The sequence below is a fragment of the Thermochaetoides thermophila genome (assembly GCF_000221225.1).
Source record: "Thermochaetoides thermophila DSM 1495 unplaced genomic scaffold scf7180000011816, whole genome shotgun sequence".
Lineage (NCBI taxonomy): Eukaryota > Fungi > Ascomycota > Sordariomycetes > Sordariales > Chaetomiaceae > Thermochaetoides > Thermochaetoides thermophila.
Genome location: NW_006383032.1, coordinates 619,345 through 639,883, shown reverse-complemented (window position 1 = coordinate 639,883; position 20,539 = coordinate 619,345). Strand labels below are relative to the sequence as shown.

Below are 20,539 nucleotides of genomic sequence, written 5' to 3'. Positions count from 1 at the left end.
AAATGTGGGGGCGTTTCTAACCGTCCCTGCCATTCTGCGACCCTTTTTCATCTCATTGTCATCAGCAACTCCTTCATCGCCTGATGAACCAGCGAGCCCATCATGTGTCGATGATACGGCATTTCCCTGAACGGAAGTGCAACAATAACAGGCCACGACGACTTCTATTGTGAATACGGATTGTGTGCACGGCATCTGTCTTACCCAGTAAGGCGGTGAGCATGAGGACATGGTATCGGAGCTGAGCTGTGCACAGAAAGCCAAATGAAGCTTCGTCCTCAAAGTCACTTCAAATTCAAAATTCCAATTCCCGATCTCCATGATCCAGAAGAATTCATGGAACTGAAATTGAAGTTGTGCAGCGATGAGGGCCTTGTTTCGAATTGCGCCGCGTCAGATCTTCCGGCAGCAATGGACCATATCGGTTGGACGCAGATCGGTCGTCCGTCAGTCATCAGACAGAAGCATCAGAAGCGTGAATGAAGAGCAGCCCTCAAACATCTCGCCTTCAAGAAACATGGGATCGACGGTGATAGGCGCTCCGTATGCCAAAAATACACACTCTCAAAGCGTCCGTTCTATGCCTCCTGCTCTGTGACGCTTTCGTACGTACTCCGTACGCGCAGAACAAAACACTGCTGTAACTGCCGTGATGTGACAGCAGAAAACATCAGAATCACCGGCCTCTTGACAGGAGCATCTTCCCTGACGCCAACGACACCAACTCGTCAGCCACCCCTGGTCACACACCCCAGCACGTCGCTTCTCGGCAACCCAGCCATGTGGACCGTCCGGTTTGCTCCACCTAAAACTCTCAGGAAGCGCTGCCTGAAGCCGAAGCTCCTGGGCCAACGGATGTGGTAAGATACCGTACGCCCACTGTACTGGACCGTATCGTCGGTAACAAACGCTGGGCGACCTCTGCATCTATCCGCAACACTCATAACATCACTGTCTGTTTCAACAGCCAGCTCTCCAATAATGCATCCTGACAGTCGGTTCTGTAACGACGGGAGTGGCTGCAGGTTGGCAACCCAAATTTTAGATTAAAATCGACGTTGTGCGCCGCTTGACGTGTTGATCGAATCGGTAAACACGAGGCTTTGGAAGCACAAAACTCTCGATGGCAGGCCTTGCAAAAGGCAGATCATGCTCCCCCTAAGCACCCGAGATTTCCTTGTTCGTCGCCGTACATATTCGTGGGAACGCCGTTACAAGCCCATTTGCTGCTGGCAGCCCTTTCAATCTGTGGCTATCCAACCCCCCCTGATGTGTAGACATCGACAATGACACCATCGAAGTCTCACTGACAGGGCCCGGAACCATTTTTGGGAACCACCTCGTCGGACACCATGTGGACTTCGTGGGAGCGCCAGCCCAGAGACCAATCAGACAACACGATGAACGACCAGGGCGCCTCTAGCCAAGGCAACGAAGAATCAGGGTTGACAGTGATCCACGGTCAAGGGCAGAAGCGAAAATCAAAAGTCGACGTCCAGAGCCTCGGATCGTAACCGCTATCTCAGCCACGCAAATGCTGAGAAATTCCTTTTATTGCTCGACATTTCCAAGCGATGTCAAAGGGCTCCAGGAACACCGTCGCCTTCGGTGTCCACCTTCCGAACCACTGCCCGAAGTCACGTGTGAGGTGTCATCTGCGCTCAGTAGCGCCGAAACCACAAGCATCACGACGCTGTGCTGTGGACAAGAATTTGTAGTATGACTAAGACAAAGTCTCTTTTCCGCACCTCAATTCAACGCTTGCCACACACCAGCTTACAAAAGACCCTGACCTGAATAGACTGTTGTGTGCACCCTGCCCTACCTACTACGGGGAATGGATAAGGAAATTCCGCCAGGCATGATGTGTTTGGTCAATGTGCGACAGTTCAAACCTGTCATTGTCCAAAGACGGCGGGACACAACAAGTGCGATGTAGAAAAGGCCGATCATGTTCACGAAACCAGACCCACTGATCTTGTAGAGATACAAGGCTGACGACGTCTCGGTCCCACGGGAGAAGGTTCCCATCCACATATTTCCACCAATTGCGCCGCCATCAAGGATCGGAGCAGCCCCGAAGCAGACATGTCGCCGTGGCGTCGGCCACCAGAGCCGCTGCTACCAGCCTGCATTCACATACCTACGGCACAGCGCCAATCGCTCCCTGCTTCGCCAACAACAGTTAACTGACGGCTGCTCGCAGGGGACCTGCGTTCCGTAACTTTGGTGGACGTTTAGCTGCCTACATGTACAGATTTAGCTCAAAAAGTAACGGTCGCCCACTGGTCCGGATGGTCACCGCTATATAGGGTTCAAGTATAATCCGTATACACTTCAAAACTGAACAGCACCGAACAAAGCCGCTGAAGGAAAGAGTTCAAGTAACCTAAAAAAAGCGGGACTGCAGCCAGCAATAAAGTTGACAGTAGCGTTGGTCCTCCGCTTGTGTAACCCAGAACTTTTTCTTTTTGATATTGCTACCATATATATGCAATATCTCCATCACCGTCCCGATATGTGTGTGCATAGACATGGGACCGGTGACGCAAAACACCCATGCTAGGTAAACCAACCCCGCGCTGGCGATATGCGCGGCTCCTCGCCAACGTCGTCGCCAAGAGACGCGCGGACGTTAACGAAGGGCTACTGTCACGTCCCTATGTACAGTGCTAGTCGCTACCCACCTGTCCGTACTGACGCTATAGACTAAATATCTAATCCTGTCCGCCGGATGGCGGTTCCTGCAGACGTGGCGATGCAAGAGAAATAGGCGAAGGAGACAGGGCCAAGACAAAACGAGCAAGTTAATCAATCGATCTGACATGCAGAGAAACAAACTATTGCAGGCAAAAGACAGCATGTCTGCGCAGTAGCGATACAGAAGTGCGGCTTGCCATTCTCATGATCGACCAGATGCCGTTTCACAGCTCAAGGGACGAAACATGGAACGGAGCACAGCAATACATCAACGCCGCCCTCGCTCCATCGAGTGAACTCAACAATTTCATGACTACTTCCACAAAAATGTTCCGCGGACGCCGAGCCGCATTGTTTCGCAGATGGCACTGGTTACGAACAAGTAACCCAGCATCCACACAATCCACACATCCACAATGTCGATATCTTCCGTTGAGAAAGCTTGAAATGTCGATAATGGGGTGCACTACATGGCTATCTACACTACCTATGATGCTACGCTCCGCGTATGCTTGGCCATTGCCAAGAGCTCAGGCCCCAGGTCAGGTCGGCGATCAAAGAGTGGAGTCGCGGGACGGGGCAGAGCATGTCAAATCGCCTGATTTTCGTGGGCGGGATTGCGGAAGGCAGCGCAACGTCGAAGATGGCAAGGTGGCGATGGTTCGACGGGCGCACAAAAATCGATCAAAAACTCATCCTTCTCCCTGCTCGGCGCAGCGGACTATCAGTTTGCGAGGGGAAGAGAAGGGGGCGTTCCCAAGCACTAGGCATTTTTGAAGGCATCATTATTTTTTCTCGCACCCGCCCGTACATAGATCTCTGCCGCGGAACAGTGCCGCCGGCAATCTGGAGATATCGGCTCTGCATGTTGAGACAGGACAGGCGCAAATAGGTACAGCAACACCGCAACTGTTGATATCAATAAGCATCAACAGAAAAAGTGGGTAAAGTCCACATATTCGACATTTTGGGGCATTTTCAGTTTTTGCCGCGGCACGATCGTCGCTCTCCGAGATAGAACCGAGAACAAACGTCATCTTTCTTCCCATTTTTCTCGACTTTTTCTGCCCCCGTCACGGGACGTGTGTGACCTTGGTCCACAACCCCGCATTCCGCTCCCATCATAAGCCCAGGACCCTGAAAATGGAGCCCACTGGACCTGGGATAGGTTCATCCCAATGCCAATGGCGCTAATCGCCATCGCGCGATCAAAGAGAACAGGAAATTCAGGGTTGAGATCAATGGTTTCGACGACAATGGCGCGAGCTGCCCGAAATAGGCTAGCTCCTATACAGGAGGAGGAAGAATGATGACGGGAGGAGAAGACGACGACGAAATTGTCATATGTGTATGGAGAGGGGTAAGAGAGTGAGAGTCGGAGAGATCGAACGTCCTCTCATCTCAGCTACGGGGTTACGGAGTGCTACGTACCTCCATTGCTGACCAAGAAGTGTGTGAGGTAAGAGCTGAAAGCTTCGAACGGGATTCCGTGCCTTCGATTTGCTGTGCGTCAAGAGCACACAAGACTTAGGAGGTTGTCAAATAATGACAGCTGCCAAGGACCGGCCGCTGCCGCGAACGGAATTCGGCACAAACCACATTTTTTTGCTCATTCGCCCTGTTGGGGGTGGGATGGAATCCATCCGTTCACATGCTGGCCTACTGACCGCCAGCTCCCTATCCCATACCATCCCAAGCCGACAGCTGGGCAGGCTGGGCAGGCTGCTAGCCGCTGGCTGGCCACTGGCCGATTGAACCCGCGCAAAGAAGCCGACCGATTTGATGGATGGAGTCGTCCATCTCCCGATCCAGCGGTAGAGCGGAAGGACTCGGGTGCGAGTTTACCTCTGTCTGCCCAGCAATCGCTGCTTTCTCCGATGGCTTTCGACGAGTCAGCCATCTAATGTCTCTTTCGGTCTTCGGGACTTCGATATATCGCCGAGGCCATCATCGACATCTCCACAGTTTTTGTCCATCATCTGTGGAAGTTGATAATTTTTCTCGCTGGTCCCCTGTAAACAGGATACGTTCTAGCCAGCAAACAAACTAGACGCTGTTTGTTTTTGATCGGAAAGCCGAGATTGGACGTTGAAAAACTGGCTGGATGCTTTTTTATTGTCGCCGATGTGGCGGGGGACGACGAGACACAAGCAGAGGAGTCCCTTGTCAGCAAAATCTGGAGTGAAAAAAATGGGAAATGGGGAAACCTTGGAGATGGAGGAGCGTTGCTTGTATCGCTATCCAATGCATTGCTGGAGCCTCATCAGCGCCTCATGCATTACATCACATCACAATCGCCAAAACCAAGCACAGTCGCCGCGCGTGGGAGTACCTGGATGCGTATTCGTAACTGCTGCTACAAAGTTTGGATTGCCCAAGTCTGATCGGAGCAACACCCTGCTTTTGGACCGGCACATCGGGTGCCTCGCGCAAAAGGGTTTCATCGCTTTTTCCCAAGCGAGGGATCAGAAAAAGGGGGTCATGGAGGGTGTGAGCGCAAGTGAAAAACGGTCGGTTCCAAGGTTTTGCCAGAAGGCAACATGCAGTGGTCTGAGCGTCTTGGTCCTGTCATCTTGTTTTCTTGTTTGATCAATGAACCCTGGGGGAAAACGTGACCCCACACACACAGTTTTTTTTTCCCTGCCTTTTTCCCCCTCTCACAACCCTACCCTTCCCCAAGCCAAAGTGAACGTTCCCCTCCCCCTCATCCCATCCCATCCACTAATTCGCAGTTCCTTTTGCGCGCACACCCTCGGCCCAGGCTGCCAAGCCCGCACGCCCATACCACGACACACACCACGCCGTCACCCACAGCCAACCCCGACTGATAAAAAAAGCGTATCGCTTGGGGTGCCGCTGGTTTTTGGCTGGGTGTTTTTCCCCGGCTGATGAGCAGCTAAGGGTGGGGCCCCTCCGCCTCGGCTCGACGTCTCACTGGACCCTTGGACGGGGACAGCTCCCAAGTGGGCAAGTGACAGCTCTATTGTTGGTCATACGTGCGAGATCGCACTGTCTGGGGTTCCATTCAATGGGGACGATGGATCACGGATTGGTGGAATGAGACCAGCGATGGTCGACGCATGAGACATTCCTTTTTGGAGGTTGTTTGACACTCTGCTGCTGCAGGCCAGCGGTTGCCGGTGCTGGCGCTGAGGCCCTGTGATGTGGGTTGCGTACTGATGATGGAAGCTTGGTGCTTGAGAGATATTGCCGGACAAGTGGACGCAAGTGGACTGAAGTTTTTGAGAGCAGTTGCTGGAAGCAGGCTGTCAGCCTAGAACTGGGCAGCCTTGCCTTGCCTTGTCTTCGATTCAATATCTCTCTCTGCAACATCTCACTGAATACAGCTTTGCAGGACTGCCCACAATGACAACCCATTGTGTTCCTGTCTCATTCGACCTCACAAAGGGAGTTTTTTATCTAAGCCGAGACTCCGCCCGGCAATATTGACAGCCTGTCTCGCTTCGCCCTCTCAGACAGCCACACGCTCGTCTTCACACAACAGCAGCACTCTTCGGCCCTTCATTATCGGCATATAGACGCGGACCTGCTGTCGCGCTCTGTGTTTGGGTGGCTAAAAGACCTTACCCGGTTACCGAATCCGCCTGTCTGGGGCTGGAGGAGCATCAGCCCCGTCAAACACATCCACATCCATACATACCCCGGACGCCACCCCGGAACCCTCGGAGGACGGAGGGAGGGCTCGGCGCATGGCTCGGATAGCCGCTCGGAGGGAATACACTATGTTCGGCATGAGAGGCTGGTTCCCTCACCGCCTTTACTGTCATGCTATGTTGTAGCTTGCTTGTGTTTGCCATGGTGGTTGGCTACGGAGTATAGGTATGGAATGGTGACGTTGTGGTGGCGGCTGTCACTGTTACCCAGTTGGCCGGCAATTGGCAGGGCATGTGGGCATCACATTTTCGGCAGAACCATTGCTTGCCTTGTGCCCTGCTTTTTCTTTCGCTTGAAAATCACCGACACAACGTTGTGCCATGCTACAGCAGCAGTACTAACTCCCTAGCTACCTAAACGTTGCCAAGTACAAGCCATTACAACTCCAACTGCTACTATACGGCGATTACCGATAGATAGGAACATCTTCCGCTGGCAGGGGGTTGTGAAGGGGTCGTCGACGTAATGCAGCCGGCTGCTGGGGGATTGCATCGCAAAGCTATTCAGGGGCCGCCACTCAAGGGCTAAGCCGAGGAAAGGCTCTTTGCTACCTATTATATGTGGAAACATGGGACAAGCGATGGTAAGGCGTCGATACAGGGTCCTATAAGCCGGCTATTAAGGGCAAATCAAGGAGAGAGGAGACACCTGCCTGTCTCGACGGCGCTAGGGCCTCAGCTCAGGTACGTGTCCTGCAGCCAATAAGGCCGGCAGGCGCATCGGCAACATGCAATGCAATATATCGCGGAGCTACGAGACTGCTCGCACCAGGAAAACGGGTAGGTAGTGTAGGTCTTGTATGAAGCAGAGGACATAAAGTAGGTTGCAGGCGACCGTTAGGAGCCAAGATTGTATGTGGCTCCCCCACGCGCGCCTATGTATGTATGTATGTATGGCTATGTGCTACTCGCGTCGCTCTGTATCATTCGGCCAGTCACCATCTGTCGCCGCCGCCGCCACCGCCGCCGCCGCCGCCGCACTGGCAGCCTCGCTCGGCTGCCGGCTTGCCTGGAAGGGTCAAGTGTGGCCGTCCTGAAGCGAAAGGCTCGGCAAACGCAACGCCGGATGTGGTTCGCCGAATTAACGACTCCTTGATATAGCCGCCCACTGCTCAGCACCAATGTAACCTTTGCTTTCGTCCCCTGGGATCTATGCCCACAATTATGTACCTCATCGCATCATATAACTGTAATGTATCCTCGGTAGCTCCCAACCGGTGCCCAATGCATATCAATGCTCTAAGGTTGTCGTGTTATAGCGCAACAGGCATAACGGGTTCCAACATGCAGGAGGAAATGCTCCTGGATCTCTGGTTGCGGCTGGTGATGGAAGATGCTAAGCTAGTGCACGCAAGCATTGGTGCTGCTACGTCCAAGACGCTGCTTATTGCTTGGTTGGGTGGCTTTCGGGAGAGAAGAACCGAGTTTGGGACTGGGCTTTCGGTACATGGCAGAGAGGGAATCAAGAAAGGCGGAATGTCATGGGGAGTGTGAATTTTCCGCGTCTCCTTGGGCAGCTCATTAGCTCGACCTTGTGTTACTGCTCATACACTACCCAGGTAGGTAGGTAGGTGAAGTATGTTTGGCATCATGTGCCCCTTATTTGTCATGGTAACGGTGTTGTTTCATGCAGGTCTCAATACATACTTCCGTCGGTCTCTTCATCTCGGCGTCATATCCTCAATGCACCAGTGTCATGATTCAAGTCTCATCAATTTCATATGCAAAATGAAAACTCAGTCACTTACCGTCCATGCTTCTGCAGCCATAGCTTTACAGGTAAACTTATGGCCTCCCATCAATGTATTTGTCTCAAATTATTGTGACATGAACCGTTGCGTTCAAAGCCATGGGAGAATCCACTTCGAACCTGCTGTTCTCTACGGATACAACCGACTCGGGCCGATGCCACAAGCCACCACAGTCGCAGAGTAGCATGGGATGTGTGGTTTTGTGCTTCTGCCTACTCTTCACACGTATGATCTCACTATGACAGGTCACACGGCTCGGAAAAGTGCGGCGCTGCATCTATCCATAATAAGAGGCGGGCGGCAAGTTGGTTTTACAGTTCGACATTAACAACAACTACAGCCAAGATGTCTTATGAAAGGGGCCGAAGCCGCAGCTTTCTCAATGCCGTTGTCGTTTGCCGCTCCGCGGCCGCGCGGCAAGCCGTCTGTCTGCCTTTGTGTTCCTGTAAGAAGTAGATAGATGATATTAAATAGCCAAGTCCAGAAACAGGAACTCTACCATCCTCATCACCGTCATCATTATCATCATCCTGAAGCCAGGGCATCCCTTGTCGATCGTCGACATATTCTACTTAACGTTTAGTGCAAACCAAATTTTAGCCTACCAGGCTGAACACCCACAAGCCAACGTTGAGCCGTCCTATCAGAAATGACCGAGCATAGGCGCGGCATGGGCTCGATTGGGCTTCGCTGGCTCGCTGGTCACCTGCGCGACAAGCGAGAGATAGCCGAGCGAGCGTTTCCAAACTTTGTCGAGGGGATACGTCACGCCCATCCCACGTCAATGTAGGCTTATTGTATATATCATGATTTCATCCCGCAGAATGGGCAAAGCTTGCGGCGGCAGCGGCCGCGGCGGCGTTAAAGGCAGTTGTCAATGAGAGAGACTCGGAGGGAAATAGAGATAGATGGCATCGGAATGCCTCTGCCGTGCCGTGCCGCATCCTCATATCCGTTGGGCGTTGGACTTGTTCAACGGTCTCGCTTGAGGCTCGCTTGGCAATTTGATGTTGCTGTCAAAGTTGCCTATGTGGTCTTGAGTTGACAGGCCGGCAAGGGCGGGAAACAATATGCTGCCGCTCTCGGTGTTGGGTGTTGACGTCGGCTGCTTTTCGTGCGACAGATCTTTTTGTCTAATATATTCATTACTTGCCGACGCAGATGACAGTGAACAATGGAAGAAGAGAATTCGTCATAGCGGATTGACACTTAGTAGGGCTTGCTGACATTTCTTCCGGCCCGGGATTCCTCAATCGCCTTTCAACTCTCATCACCAGCCTATCTGTCGTTAATGGAATTGCTTAAGCACAGCACCGGCAACGGCACAAGCGGTTCCCGTCAGGTTAGCTATACACATAGCCTGCCCTACTCCCTCCGGTTTCGCCCCGACCGCTCTCGGTCTATGAAAATGGAAAGGTTTCCTTACATCATATGCTAGATCCCTCGCAGTGGAGATATCGTACAAAGAGTGCGGCAGGAGTGATAGGCACTTTCAGATCCATCACCCGTGCCGTTGACAGGATTTGTGGAGAACAAGCGGCAGAGTCAGGCGGAGGTATCGGGTATTGACACCTTCTAGAGACATCACTTGGTGTTCCATGCATAGCGACACATACATACGGGCCCAGATACCACCTGACGTACGGGGCATACGGGGCCCTCAGCGATTCTTCCCCATAGAGGTAGGTCAAATCAGATGTAAGCAGGTTTTGCTACATGTAGCCTGAGGGAATTACCACACCGTCGACACACCACCACAAACATAGCCAAAGTCTCCTTTGTAACGTCATTGTGTTGTCGCTGGACGTCTTACCCTTTTTACAGTTGCCCAACTTGCCTCGGCGGTAACCCAACTGTATCCCCCAAACCGCCGTCCGACCCACCAACCAGGGACCTCAAGGGAGCGTGACATCGGAGGTAAGGAAGGGCAACGGGAAAAAGCAGATCAGAAACTGGTTGAACTCTAAAATTCAGGTTCGTGTCAGATTCTCTTGGCATTAGGGGATATTTCGTACAAGTGGATGCCAGACAGGCAAAAGGATAGGGGTCTGGAGGAATCGAGGGTAGAATGTTGTGATAAATATTTGGACGCCGTGTTTTGGAGAGATCTCTGAATAGAAAGAGGATCGAGACAGGGTAAGGAATCCTTTAACCTAGTCTCATTTACAACAAACAAAGCAAACAAAGTTCTTGTGCTCCAAATCCTCAAAGTTATCCATTACATAGCCTTTACATCATTGGATGCGCGTATGCAGACCTGCCCACCAACCCGTCAGAGGAGTATCCACGAGTAAGTGTGGTCTGATCCTGAACAACATAGGGAAATATTCCCGTGGTCGGTCCCAGTCAGAATGGGGCGCGACGGCTGGAATTTTCAGGCTCCCCTATGCCCGTATAGCATGTAAATCTGCACAGATCCACCCAAGTCGGATGTCTTTTGCAAAGAGGCATCATTTCGAAATCATATGCCAGCACGACATTTGAGAGCTTTAAGCCAGCATCATGATCAGAGCACAGTGCGCATGTTCCATCGTCGGGAGAAAACGGAGCTTCATAATCCAAACAGAGTGACATTGAGTGATTATGCCTCTTGGATGTAAAGATAAGTAGACAAATGTTTCCAAGAAAGCTGCTCGATGCAAAATATCCAACCCATTCAAACCCTATATGAACAACCATACCATGCCATGCCCAGATCTAAGCCTGCACAAAACACAATCCCATGACATGCATCCGAAACAGCACCCTCGCTTATTCCACGCTACTCTTTAACCTTCCCAAAAGCTGGGGTATTTTGGAAGTCTCCTTTCCCATCCCTTCCTGAGCCGTTACGGCCTCAGGACCACCACTCGTAGTCACACCCAACCCAATCCCATACGTAGGCTGATCTGCCGTCAAGCCCTCACTTTTGGGATTAATCTTGTCGTAGTCATCATGCTCATAAGAATAATCACCACTGCCACCGCTGCTGGTGACTATCCCCGGCTTGGAGGAAGCGTAGCTAACACTCTCCTGATGAGCCTGCTGTTGCGGGGTCGCTGTTCCAGGCTCTGCTGGGGATGACCTTACATCTGCAGTCCGAATTCTCTCTAGCCCGCGCACAAGTGACTCGACCAATGGTGCCTTGCGATCAAAGTTGTCATTTCTGGTGTGCTCACGTGGAGGAGGAGGAGGGAGGAGGGAGGAGGAGGAGGAGTCCACCTGACCGGTCGAAACGGTTCGAGATATCCAGGTGGCGGCGAGGGCAAGGGGGATGCTGGCTCCTCATCGTCGTTGTCTAGCTGTTGACGTTGCTCATAAGTTGTCGAACTCCAGATGGATCGCATCGCCTGTGCTTTCCGGTAGAGCGCCGGGAAGCGGGACTCGAACTCAGCCTCGAGCTCCTTCTGATGCTGCTCAACAGTATTCAACCTTTCCTGTTTCTTTGCAGGAACCAGCTCCACGGTTGGTACACGTTGCTGGGTGAAGTCATCGAGCCATTGCTCGTAGAGCGAGTCTCGCCTGTCTTCCTCCTCATATGTCGGACTAGACAGTTGTCTCAAGCTATCAAGATACTCCTTGCCGGCACTGGTCATCTTAGTGCCGCTAATATGCTTATCGAATGAGCTCGAAAACTCGCGGAAATGGCCTTTCAGTATGAAGCATTGTCCGAACCAGCCCTTACTCTGAAGTTTCGAGTACAGGGCTGCGGCGACGGGGCACTCCCAATCGAACTCTATAGCTCGGTCGTAGAAAACGAGGCACTTGTAATGACGCCACTTGCTGAAGCTTCGGCGACTCTGATCGTCCATGAAGGTGTCCTCAATCATCTCCAAGGAAGTGCTCTCAACAAAGCTCACGGGGGCGCGCAAGTTGATAGCGTCATGAATATGAGAGCGCTCAAACTCGGATGGAGATCTCAAATCAACAAGGAGGATGCCCTTTGTAGGATATATCTCGAGCAAAGCGTTGAGTTGACCAGGCAGTATCATCTTAGGGCCATCGCTGGGCTCAATCCGCTGAGAGGCTATCTGAAGTCTTTGGACTTTGTACATCATCAAGTCCTCTTCTCTCCGACGACGGAACCAAGCCTGGACAATTAGCGATGAATCAGCGACCCGGGGTTTAACCACTTACTTGGACATCCAACAAGCCAACTCTAAGGTTCGCTGCTAGATCCTGCAGGATTGCTATGCTCGGATTCGGATCGTCCTGGTAATAGTTCTCTAACCTGCTTGTGACATATGCAGGGAGTAAATTTTCTTCTGCGTTTTCAAAGAAAGGGACAGGCTCTTCATAGGTAAGATGGTTGTCGATGACTGGGGTGCTAGAGGCATCCTCGCGGTGTGTTGCTCCAGTTGAGACTGTGGCGGCTGCTGATAGAGACCGAGTGAGTGTTTGCGGCCGCTCGAGCAAGCTCGTGGGAGTTGTAGACGGCACATCTCGTAAACTCAAAACTCGAGTTATTGAGCGTGCAGGCGTTGGGGCGTCGGATACTTTCAATGTAGGGAGTTGTGATCGGTCGTCAGGTCTGGAAACAGGCACGGGCAACTCAGGATTGGTCGGTTGAGTCGAAGATAAAGGCTGAGCTGCTTGCAGTTTATTGGGATTAGCAGAAGCAGCAGCGTCGGTTGTGGCCACATTACTGTCGTCCACAGGCTGAGAAGTCACAGGAGACGAGGACGACTTTTGATCTTTGCAGACTGGACTGGACGCGGGTGTATCGACAGAAACCGGGACACTTTGTTTTAGTCTCTCGTCTCCTGATTTCCGGTCGTGAAGAAGGTTGTTGGACCGGATAAAGGCGATGAAAGAGCAGGCCGGGTCATCTGGCAGGAAATCCCAGACCATGACGGGAAGAGAGAAGAGTAGCAAGGTTGAATGGCTCTTAAAGACGCCCTGGACCTTGACATACTTCGCCAAGGTGGGAACTTTGGCCAACCACTCTTCCCAAGCCTGAAGGTCCAACCTTTGGTCATCTTCAAGGGCTAATGAAATCAACACATGCGGCTCATCCTCATTCGGCTCTAGGCTGCATGGAAGACGGCCATCAATCAAAGGGTAGTTCGCTAGTGGTTGTGTACCGGGAGCCGGCCTTGGAGCAGCCGAGCGATGCCGTAGGGTTAGGTCGCACGCAGAAGACGGAGGGGGCTGACGACGAGGAAGCAGCTTGCAAATCTCGATACTTGGAGCCTTGTGATTGGAAGTCAGCATGAAGTGAACCGGTGTTGCCCTCGCCTCGAAGTGCTTCCCGTTGATCAGGATAGGCCGAGGATGCTTCAGGCGAGCGAGAATTTCGGCATGAAGCATGGCGGCTGAGAATGTGCGGCCGCGCCATTCCTCGAGAACTTCGATCAAGCAGTTGGTAAAAGAATAACTGCCGGGATTCGGGGCAATAGCATCCCAGCTGGAAGCGCAAATGGTCTCAGTGATGCTCTGCCCAGTAGCATATGTGGCACTGGCTGCGCCAGCGCAGCAGTCTAGAAGGATCAGGACATCAGAAATGGAGCGTTCGAGCAGCGTCTGAATGGCGGACCACTGAAGGGACGGCGAGTCGATACGACGGTTTGCGCACCAGGTGCTATGTCTGGATTCGTCTATGCGAGCGTGGCCGCCATAGTATACGATGAACAGAGTTTCTTCAGATTCATACTGCTTGACCATATCTCCCACCTTGAGCATCAGCTCCAGATGGGAATTCTCGGAGGGAATGGAGAAGATCTCGGTCTTGAAGCAGTAATGTTCTCGAAAACATTTCTCGAGGTCTTCCAGCTCGGGTAACACCCAGAGGTCGTCAGACTCCCAGTGCAATAGCAGGGCATATACTCTGGAGTATCGTTGATCGGCACGGTCTTGGTTCGGAAAGGCCCTCGCTACTGACTATTGAAGAGTCAGGGACATGCCCCTAGAGAATAATAAGGCACAACAAGCTGCATCTAAGAGACTCACATCTTCCAAGGCCCGGGCAAAAGCATCGATGTGCTTGACATGGTAGTTCACTCGGCTAATGTCATGAGTGGCAGCCGGATAAGAGCTCTCGGAAGCCGAGCCGTACTGCAAGGCGTGAGCACTTATGTCGGGTATACTAACAGAATAGATGCCATCGTCGAGACTACATACAGCAGAGTCTGCGCTGCTCATGCTGGCGCCGTATCGTGCCGGCTGTCGGGTCCGGATGGGGATGAAGGGCGGAGTATCCTCCATAGCGAAGGAGGTTAGAGCAGCAGGAGGCCAGAGTCCAGGTTATGAAGCACAACGTGAACCTAGGACGTCGCTTGAGCCCCGGAAGTCAGCGGCCAGACAGAGCAGACCGAGGTTGCACAGGGGTATCCAACGAGGCGACAGGCGACAGCAAGAAGCCCGGGAGCCCAGGAGTGCAAGCAGAGAGGCCGGTGTACGTGGAAGGGCGCGAAGGGCGTAATGGACCCCACAGATCTGACAAACGATTAGAAAAAGGACAAAAAATGACACTTGCTGGATCTTGACTCCGATGATGCTAGGGAACGGTTGCGATAAGGAAGCATTTCAAGCATCAATTTGGAAACTGTCCGCCGTCTTCACCGGAGATCGGCAACCATCCACGTTCTCAGATCTTCCCGATCGTTACGGGACAAGTTTGCGAGCAAGGCAACAGCAAAAAAGACAAGTCAGGATGTTGTCAAAAATGGCCATCTAGACAGAAGGAGCCTCTGATGGCTCAACATTAGCTGCTGCTGCTTGCCATCCCCCCGGTCACCAAATCAGGTTTAGCGCGACATTGCTCCGGTGAGGATTTGGGGAAGGAGCATGCCGAGCGAACCAGTCGCTCACGAGCCGTTGAAAGTGGTGATCGCCAAGACCGCCAAGACCACTGGCTGCGTGTGCCCCATTGCCGGCTTGGCTTGGCTTGGCACTGCAGGGAGCGCGGGCCGACCGTTGACAGCTGGCCATCAGCCTGACAGCCTCTCAACAGCATCGTCGTAGCGACGACACCTCGATAACGATCTCATCATTTACTTTTTGAGATACACAATCACTCTCACATCATGCGCGAACGCATCACATTTGTTCAGAAGCTGGGAGACTCGCTGGAACCATCAGAGCTTAAGGTCGACAGCACCACTGTTAGCGGACCAGAAGTACATGCTGTTCGTGAAGAGAGACTTAAGTTCAGCGTCGACGAGCTGCCCTCTGAGCTCCAGACACTCCTTAGTGATTTTCAGGGGCTTGACATCAAGTGGGTGACCGATGCTTACCATGAGACTGTGAGCCCGTTGCTGTCGAGACTACCCCCTGGCTTTCATGTCGTCTTCACTCCCCGGAGACCAGATACTTCGCTGTACGTCAGACGGACCATCTCCATTGCCGTTATTTCAGGCTAACATGATGGTTCATCGCAGAGATTCACTGTGCTCGGCTCTTGTGGAGCTATTTGGTGATGATATTTACTGTTCAAATGTACGCCACGGAATCTAGACTGATTCAACAGACTTCAATCACTGACCGACTCAGGAATCCTTCACCGCGCTGTCCAAAGCCCAATCCACTGGCGTTACCACTCTTCAGTATTACCAGCCATTGAGGAGCCTATCGCATCTTACCCGCCGGGCCAGGTCCCTCCTGTGCCGCTCAGACGATACATCCTGCTCAAACAGGCTAGACAGTCTGACCTCAGCGAGTTCCCTCGACATAGCCTACGACTCTGACGCGAACGACTTCCGCGTTACAGCCACTTGGCCCTACCAGCGCCAGCATATTCACGCCACATCGCGCGAAGGACACCGCACCGAGGTTGGCATTCTCTCGACCGACAAGCCTAAAACACTTGACCCCCACGAAATTGGCATCTCAGGCCTGATCACAGTCCTACGAGAGAACAAGAAGCTCTCCCCCGTGCTTTTCTCCTTCGCCGCACGTCACCGCGATGCAGAATCGTCTTTCTCGGCCCGCTTCCTTTCCCCGACTGGATTACACCCTACTCTGCAGCTACGTCTCTCCTCCGCGAGACCACCGCGATCCCCAGAGGAGCAAGAATGCTCCCTCCACGCTTACTTGACCCTCCCGCGCACCATTTTCCCTGACCGCTACCAGCTCTCTGACCCAATCTTCCTCGCATCCAAGAACCTTTCCGCCCTCCGCTTCGCCACCAAACCTGTCGACCTCGAAGCCCCGGACTATGCCGTCCCGCAGTGGGGCTTGGCCCTGCTCCTAGATCTAGCTACTCCCACTGAATCTGCTGCTGCAGGGGAGTTCACGGCAGAGATCCCCCTCCACCTACGTTACCTCGCCCCTGCCAGCGGAGGTTACCGCTCCATCGAGATTCCCTACCCCGCTGTCTTCTGGGCATGTCGTGACCCAGCCGTCGCCGATGCCCCATTGGGACCGTTCGAGCGCAGTGGACTGGGGTACGATGCGCTGTTTGCTGACAAGCCGGGAATAGTGTTTTGGCATGTTGAGCCGAAGCCGGCTGCGGGGCAGGGAAGCAGGATGGTGAACACGGTTAGGGTGCCGGTGCTGGACATGGATAAAGCTGGGTGGGTGAACTTGGGCACGGCGGCGGTGATTGTGTTTGGGTTTGCATGGGTTGTGGGGAGGTTGGCTGGCGTTTGGTTAAGGAGAGTGGCTGCTGAGAAGGAGAGGAAAAAGAAGACGCAGTGAGGGGTGTTCGTGTTGGAAATGGAGTGGAATCAGAAAGGTCAAGTACCAGGAATTCTTTGATTTCATATCTAATCTTTGCCTTTGGGTAAAGATATACAATGTTTTATCAAGGTTCAGAAACCTCCATCTCTTAAACATATCATGCTTTCGTGGCCTTCGGTCTTGTTCAAGTTGCTGGGGACTGAGCCCGCAATCATATCTTGGCAAGCCAACTGCTATGACGTCATACCCAGGCCAAACCCAAACCCTCGTCGATAACAACAGCATTATCTGCGTCGTCACAAGAAGTCAAATCTTCATTGGCCCAGATTGAGCTTGAGCTGATCGTTCTCAGTGTAGAGTGCCAAAGATTCGTAATCGCAGTACTTGAAATTGCTTGCTTAGGATGAGATTGCCATATAGAGCGGAGCAGGCTGCCCATCTTGATTTCACTCAGAACCCGTGACTGGATTGTCGTTTGTTGAGATTGGAAGGAACCAAACCGTGGACTTCTCTCCGTCCGTGCTCTCCGCCCATGGAAACAATAACTTAAGATGAGAGATTCCAACAGCCGTCATCCCGTCTTGTAGTCCTCTGCTGGCTTCTTGTCTGGAGGTTCCCTATCTCAACCTGTCCCAACCATTGCCGTTGTTGGACATTTTTGATCATCCTTAAATAATGCATCTTATCGCCATGCCCCCTATTAATAAGAAGCCCATCTTCGTAGCCACGCACCCGCGGGCCTGCTCAACTGCCTTCGAGCGCGTCTTTATGACCCGGAAGGACCTTAAATGTGTGCATGAACCCTTCGGAGATGCCTTCTACTTCGGCCCGGAGCGTCTGAGCGAGCGGTATGCCGATGATGAAGAGGCTCGCCAAAAGAGTGGTTTTGTCGACGTCACATACCGCGACATCGTGGAGAGATTGTTGGAGGATGATGCTGAGGAGGTATGGTCTTTGTCCTGCGCACTTAGGAGAAGACCAAATACTGACTGACAGAGTTCCAACAGGGCAAACGCCTCTTCATAAAAGACATCGCACACTACCTATTCCCTCCGGACAACCACATCGCCCACATCGCGCCCTCCCTACTTGACTACCGCCCCCCAACTGACACCCCCACAGACTCTCCATCCTCCACCGACCGTCGCACACCCCTTCTCGAAAGCCCAATCCACAACCCAACCGTCATCCCGCTCTCCGTTCTGCGGCGCTTCCACTTCGCCTTCCTGATCCGTCACCCGCGTCGAGCAATCCCTTCCTACTACCGCTGCACAGTGCCGCCTTTATCTGGCCGAACAGGATTTCACCAGTTCATGCCCAGCGAGGCGGGCTACGCCGAGCTGAGGAGGCTGTTTGACTACCTCAGAACGGAGGGTGTGATTGGGGAGGATGGGGCATCTAAGTGGTTGGCCAAGCCGGCAGGGACGGATGGGAACGGGGATGAGGAAGGGAAAGATAGGGAGAGGAAAGTAGAGAGAGTGAAGATTACGGTTGTGGATGCGGATGAGCTGCTTGCTAAGCCCAAGAAGGTAGTGAAGAGGTTTTGTGAGGATGTTGGATTAAAGTTTGATGAGGCAATGCTGCAATGGGGGAATGAACAAGATGGGGAGGAAGCTGAGGAGCAGCAGCATAAGGCAGAGGAGGCCTTTGCGAAATGGGAGGGTTTCCATGACGATGCGCTGAAGAGCACTGGATTGAAGGCTAGGGCTGAAGTGGTAAGTCTGTTCCGTGACTCGGTGACGATATTGAAAATGGCACTAACCAAGATAGAAAACTCCCACCCGGGAAGAGGAGGACGAAGAATGGCGGCAAAAGTATGGAGAAAAGGGGCAGCGTATCATCAGGGAGTGTGTGGACGCTAATGTGGCCGATTATGAGTATCTCAAGTCGTTTGCCATCAAAGTATGAGAGCAAGCTAAGCTCGATGCAGCGAAGGACTTAGGAGCAGTATGTGGGTGTCGGTTGAAGCCAAGCTCTATTGCTCGCTACCATGTAGATCCTTATACATTCGAATGCAGCGTGTACAATATAATACAGTCAGAAAGGACAGCCTGCTAGCAGTCTCTTCCCATCCGACAACTCTCGCCAGCCCTTGATTGAGCCAGAACAAGTCCCAATATACACCAACACATTCCATACATCGACCTCATAGCACTACCTCTTTCTCTCGTTAGCATGGCAGCTGCTTAGGCGGTCGCGACAGCCTCTGCCTGTGACCGGGCGTCGGCCTCGGCCGACAGGTTAAGCGTCGCCATCGTCTTGGTCTTCGGGCCGGGCAGGTAATCCGGAATGCCGACGATGTGGGTGACGTTGTCGGTCCACGACTCGGCGTAGTACTTATCCTGCTCGTTGGCCCAGTATACGGTGACGGTGTGCAGCTTGGGGGCCTTATTCGCCTTCTCCTCCTCCTGCTGTTGCTGCTCTTGCTCGATAGCCTTGTTCTCGCCCGCCTGGTTAGCCTGGACAACTTTGCTGTTCTTGGACTTTTTCTTCTTCACCTTAGAATCCTCCTCCTCCTTCACCACCACGAGGTTGCCCTTGCCGTGACCGGCGCAGACATACGCCAGGTCGGCGACAAAGTTGCCGCGCATGTCGTTCAGCTCGATACCACGCAGCTTCTTGGGCAGGTTGAGCAGGCGCTCGTCCTCCCATTCGAGCTCGTGGCGCTTCTTGAGTTCACGCAGCTTCTGGTAGACGCTGCGGCCAACTTCGCCCTTGCCGGCGCCCAGCTCGACCATGGCCAGCGGCCGCCAGTAGTCCTTGCGGATCTTGGCGGGCACGAGCTTCTTGCCGGTAAAGGCAAACTGCCTCTTGGCTTTATTTATCTGCTGTAGTTAGTAATACCTGTCAGCCCTATTAAATGAGGTTCAAGGGGGGAGTCGATCTTCTTACGTCCAGCACAGGGGTCAACGAGTAAACCACCATGTTGGTCGCAATGTGATGCCACACCCAGAACCGCTCACCGTGACCGGCCGGTTGTTGTCCCCTGGGGTGCCGCTGCGGCGCCCTAGACTGCTCTTCTGTCGCCTCTTCCACCGCGCCGCTCATGAACCGCACGCCGCGCACGGCAGCTGCCGCCGCCGTGGCCTCAACTCTCCCCCCGCAGCCACACCCTCCTGTCTGTGCTGCCCTGACCAACCCCCCAAACATCTGGAATAGCGTGGGCCGCGCCCGCATCGAGTGGCTCATGGCGGTTGTGTTGGTATTGGACTGTGCCCGATTACGCGATTCGGTCGAGATAGGGTATCGGCGATGGGTTTATGGTATGGTCGGACCCGCGGATCGTTGTCGGGGTCGTCGTCCGTTTATCGTTAAAATCCCTCCTCCTCGGTAAATTACCAGCTGTCCGTCCCGTCCAGTCCAAGCCCCAAGATGTGTCCGTTTTGTATACTCCTCTCCCAACGAGCAGATCGACAAATTGATCAATCAATTGCGCCGAGCCTGCTCGCTGTACTGTCGCAAACTGCTGGGAGGGAACCGGCCGGATTCGGGAGCGAGCGTGCCGGACTGCGAGCTGAGTTATCGGGGGCTGGATCGCAAGCAGTCAACTCGGCGTCGTCTCTCGGGCTGGCGTTCAAAATGGCCGACTGCCTGCCATCGACTACCTTAACTGCTCGAACGTTCAGAACAATTTTTGGGACGGTGCCGTCTGCGACCGATGGGCCAATGGGATGCTGTGTTAACGGGAAGCGGGGCACGGCTTGACGGGAAGCGTGGACAGACAAAGAACAATGCCCCGCTTTTCTCACCCCTAGTCTTGAACAAAGACTTGCAACATCGCAGGCTCGCTTTTTACGTTCAGTTATCACAGTTCAA

At 53.1% G+C, this 20,539-nt stretch overlaps 4 protein-coding genes across 4 annotated transcripts; 2 read left to right on the top strand and 2 right to left on the bottom strand.

Annotated features, from left to right (window-relative positions):
• Positions 1 to 10,876: 10,876 nt before the first annotated feature.
• CTHT_0022760 (uncharacterized protein) lies at positions 10,877 to 14,308 on the bottom strand (the record flags this gene model as incomplete). The annotated part of the gene is made up of 4 exons (XM_006692679.1): positions 10,877 to 11,149; positions 11,284 to 12,135; positions 12,242 to 13,984; positions 14,054 to 14,308. 4 exons carry the CDS (start codon positions 14,306 to 14,308, stop codon positions 10,877 to 10,879), a joined length of 3,123 nt encoding a protein of 1,040 aa, XP_006692742.1.
• An 821-nt stretch (positions 14,309 to 15,129) lies between these two features.
• Positions 15,130 to 16,741, top strand: CTHT_0022750 (uncharacterized protein; the record flags this gene model as incomplete). The annotated part of the gene is made up of 3 exons (XM_006692678.1): positions 15,130 to 15,422; positions 15,484 to 15,541; positions 15,596 to 16,741. 3 exons carry the CDS (start codon positions 15,130 to 15,132, stop codon positions 16,739 to 16,741), a joined length of 1,497 nt encoding a protein of 498 aa, XP_006692741.1.
• A 657-nt stretch (positions 16,742 to 17,398) lies between these two features.
• Positions 17,399 to 18,631, top strand: CTHT_0022740 (uncharacterized protein; the record flags this gene model as incomplete). Its single annotated transcript, XM_006692677.1, has 3 exons — positions 17,399 to 17,668; positions 17,731 to 18,438; positions 18,494 to 18,631. 3 exons carry the CDS (start codon positions 17,399 to 17,401, stop codon positions 18,629 to 18,631), a joined length of 1,116 nt encoding a protein of 371 aa, XP_006692740.1.
• A 278-nt stretch (positions 18,632 to 18,909) lies between these two features.
• On the bottom strand, positions 18,910 to 19,912 carry CTHT_0022730 (mitochondrial 54S ribosomal protein mL67; the record flags this gene model as incomplete). Its single annotated transcript, XM_006692676.1, has 2 exons — positions 18,910 to 19,548; positions 19,616 to 19,912. The coding sequence occupies 2 exons, from the start codon at positions 19,910 to 19,912 to the stop codon at positions 18,910 to 18,912; spliced, it is 936 nt and encodes a 311-aa protein (XP_006692739.1).
• Between the last annotated feature and the right edge of the window lie 627 nt (positions 19,913 to 20,539).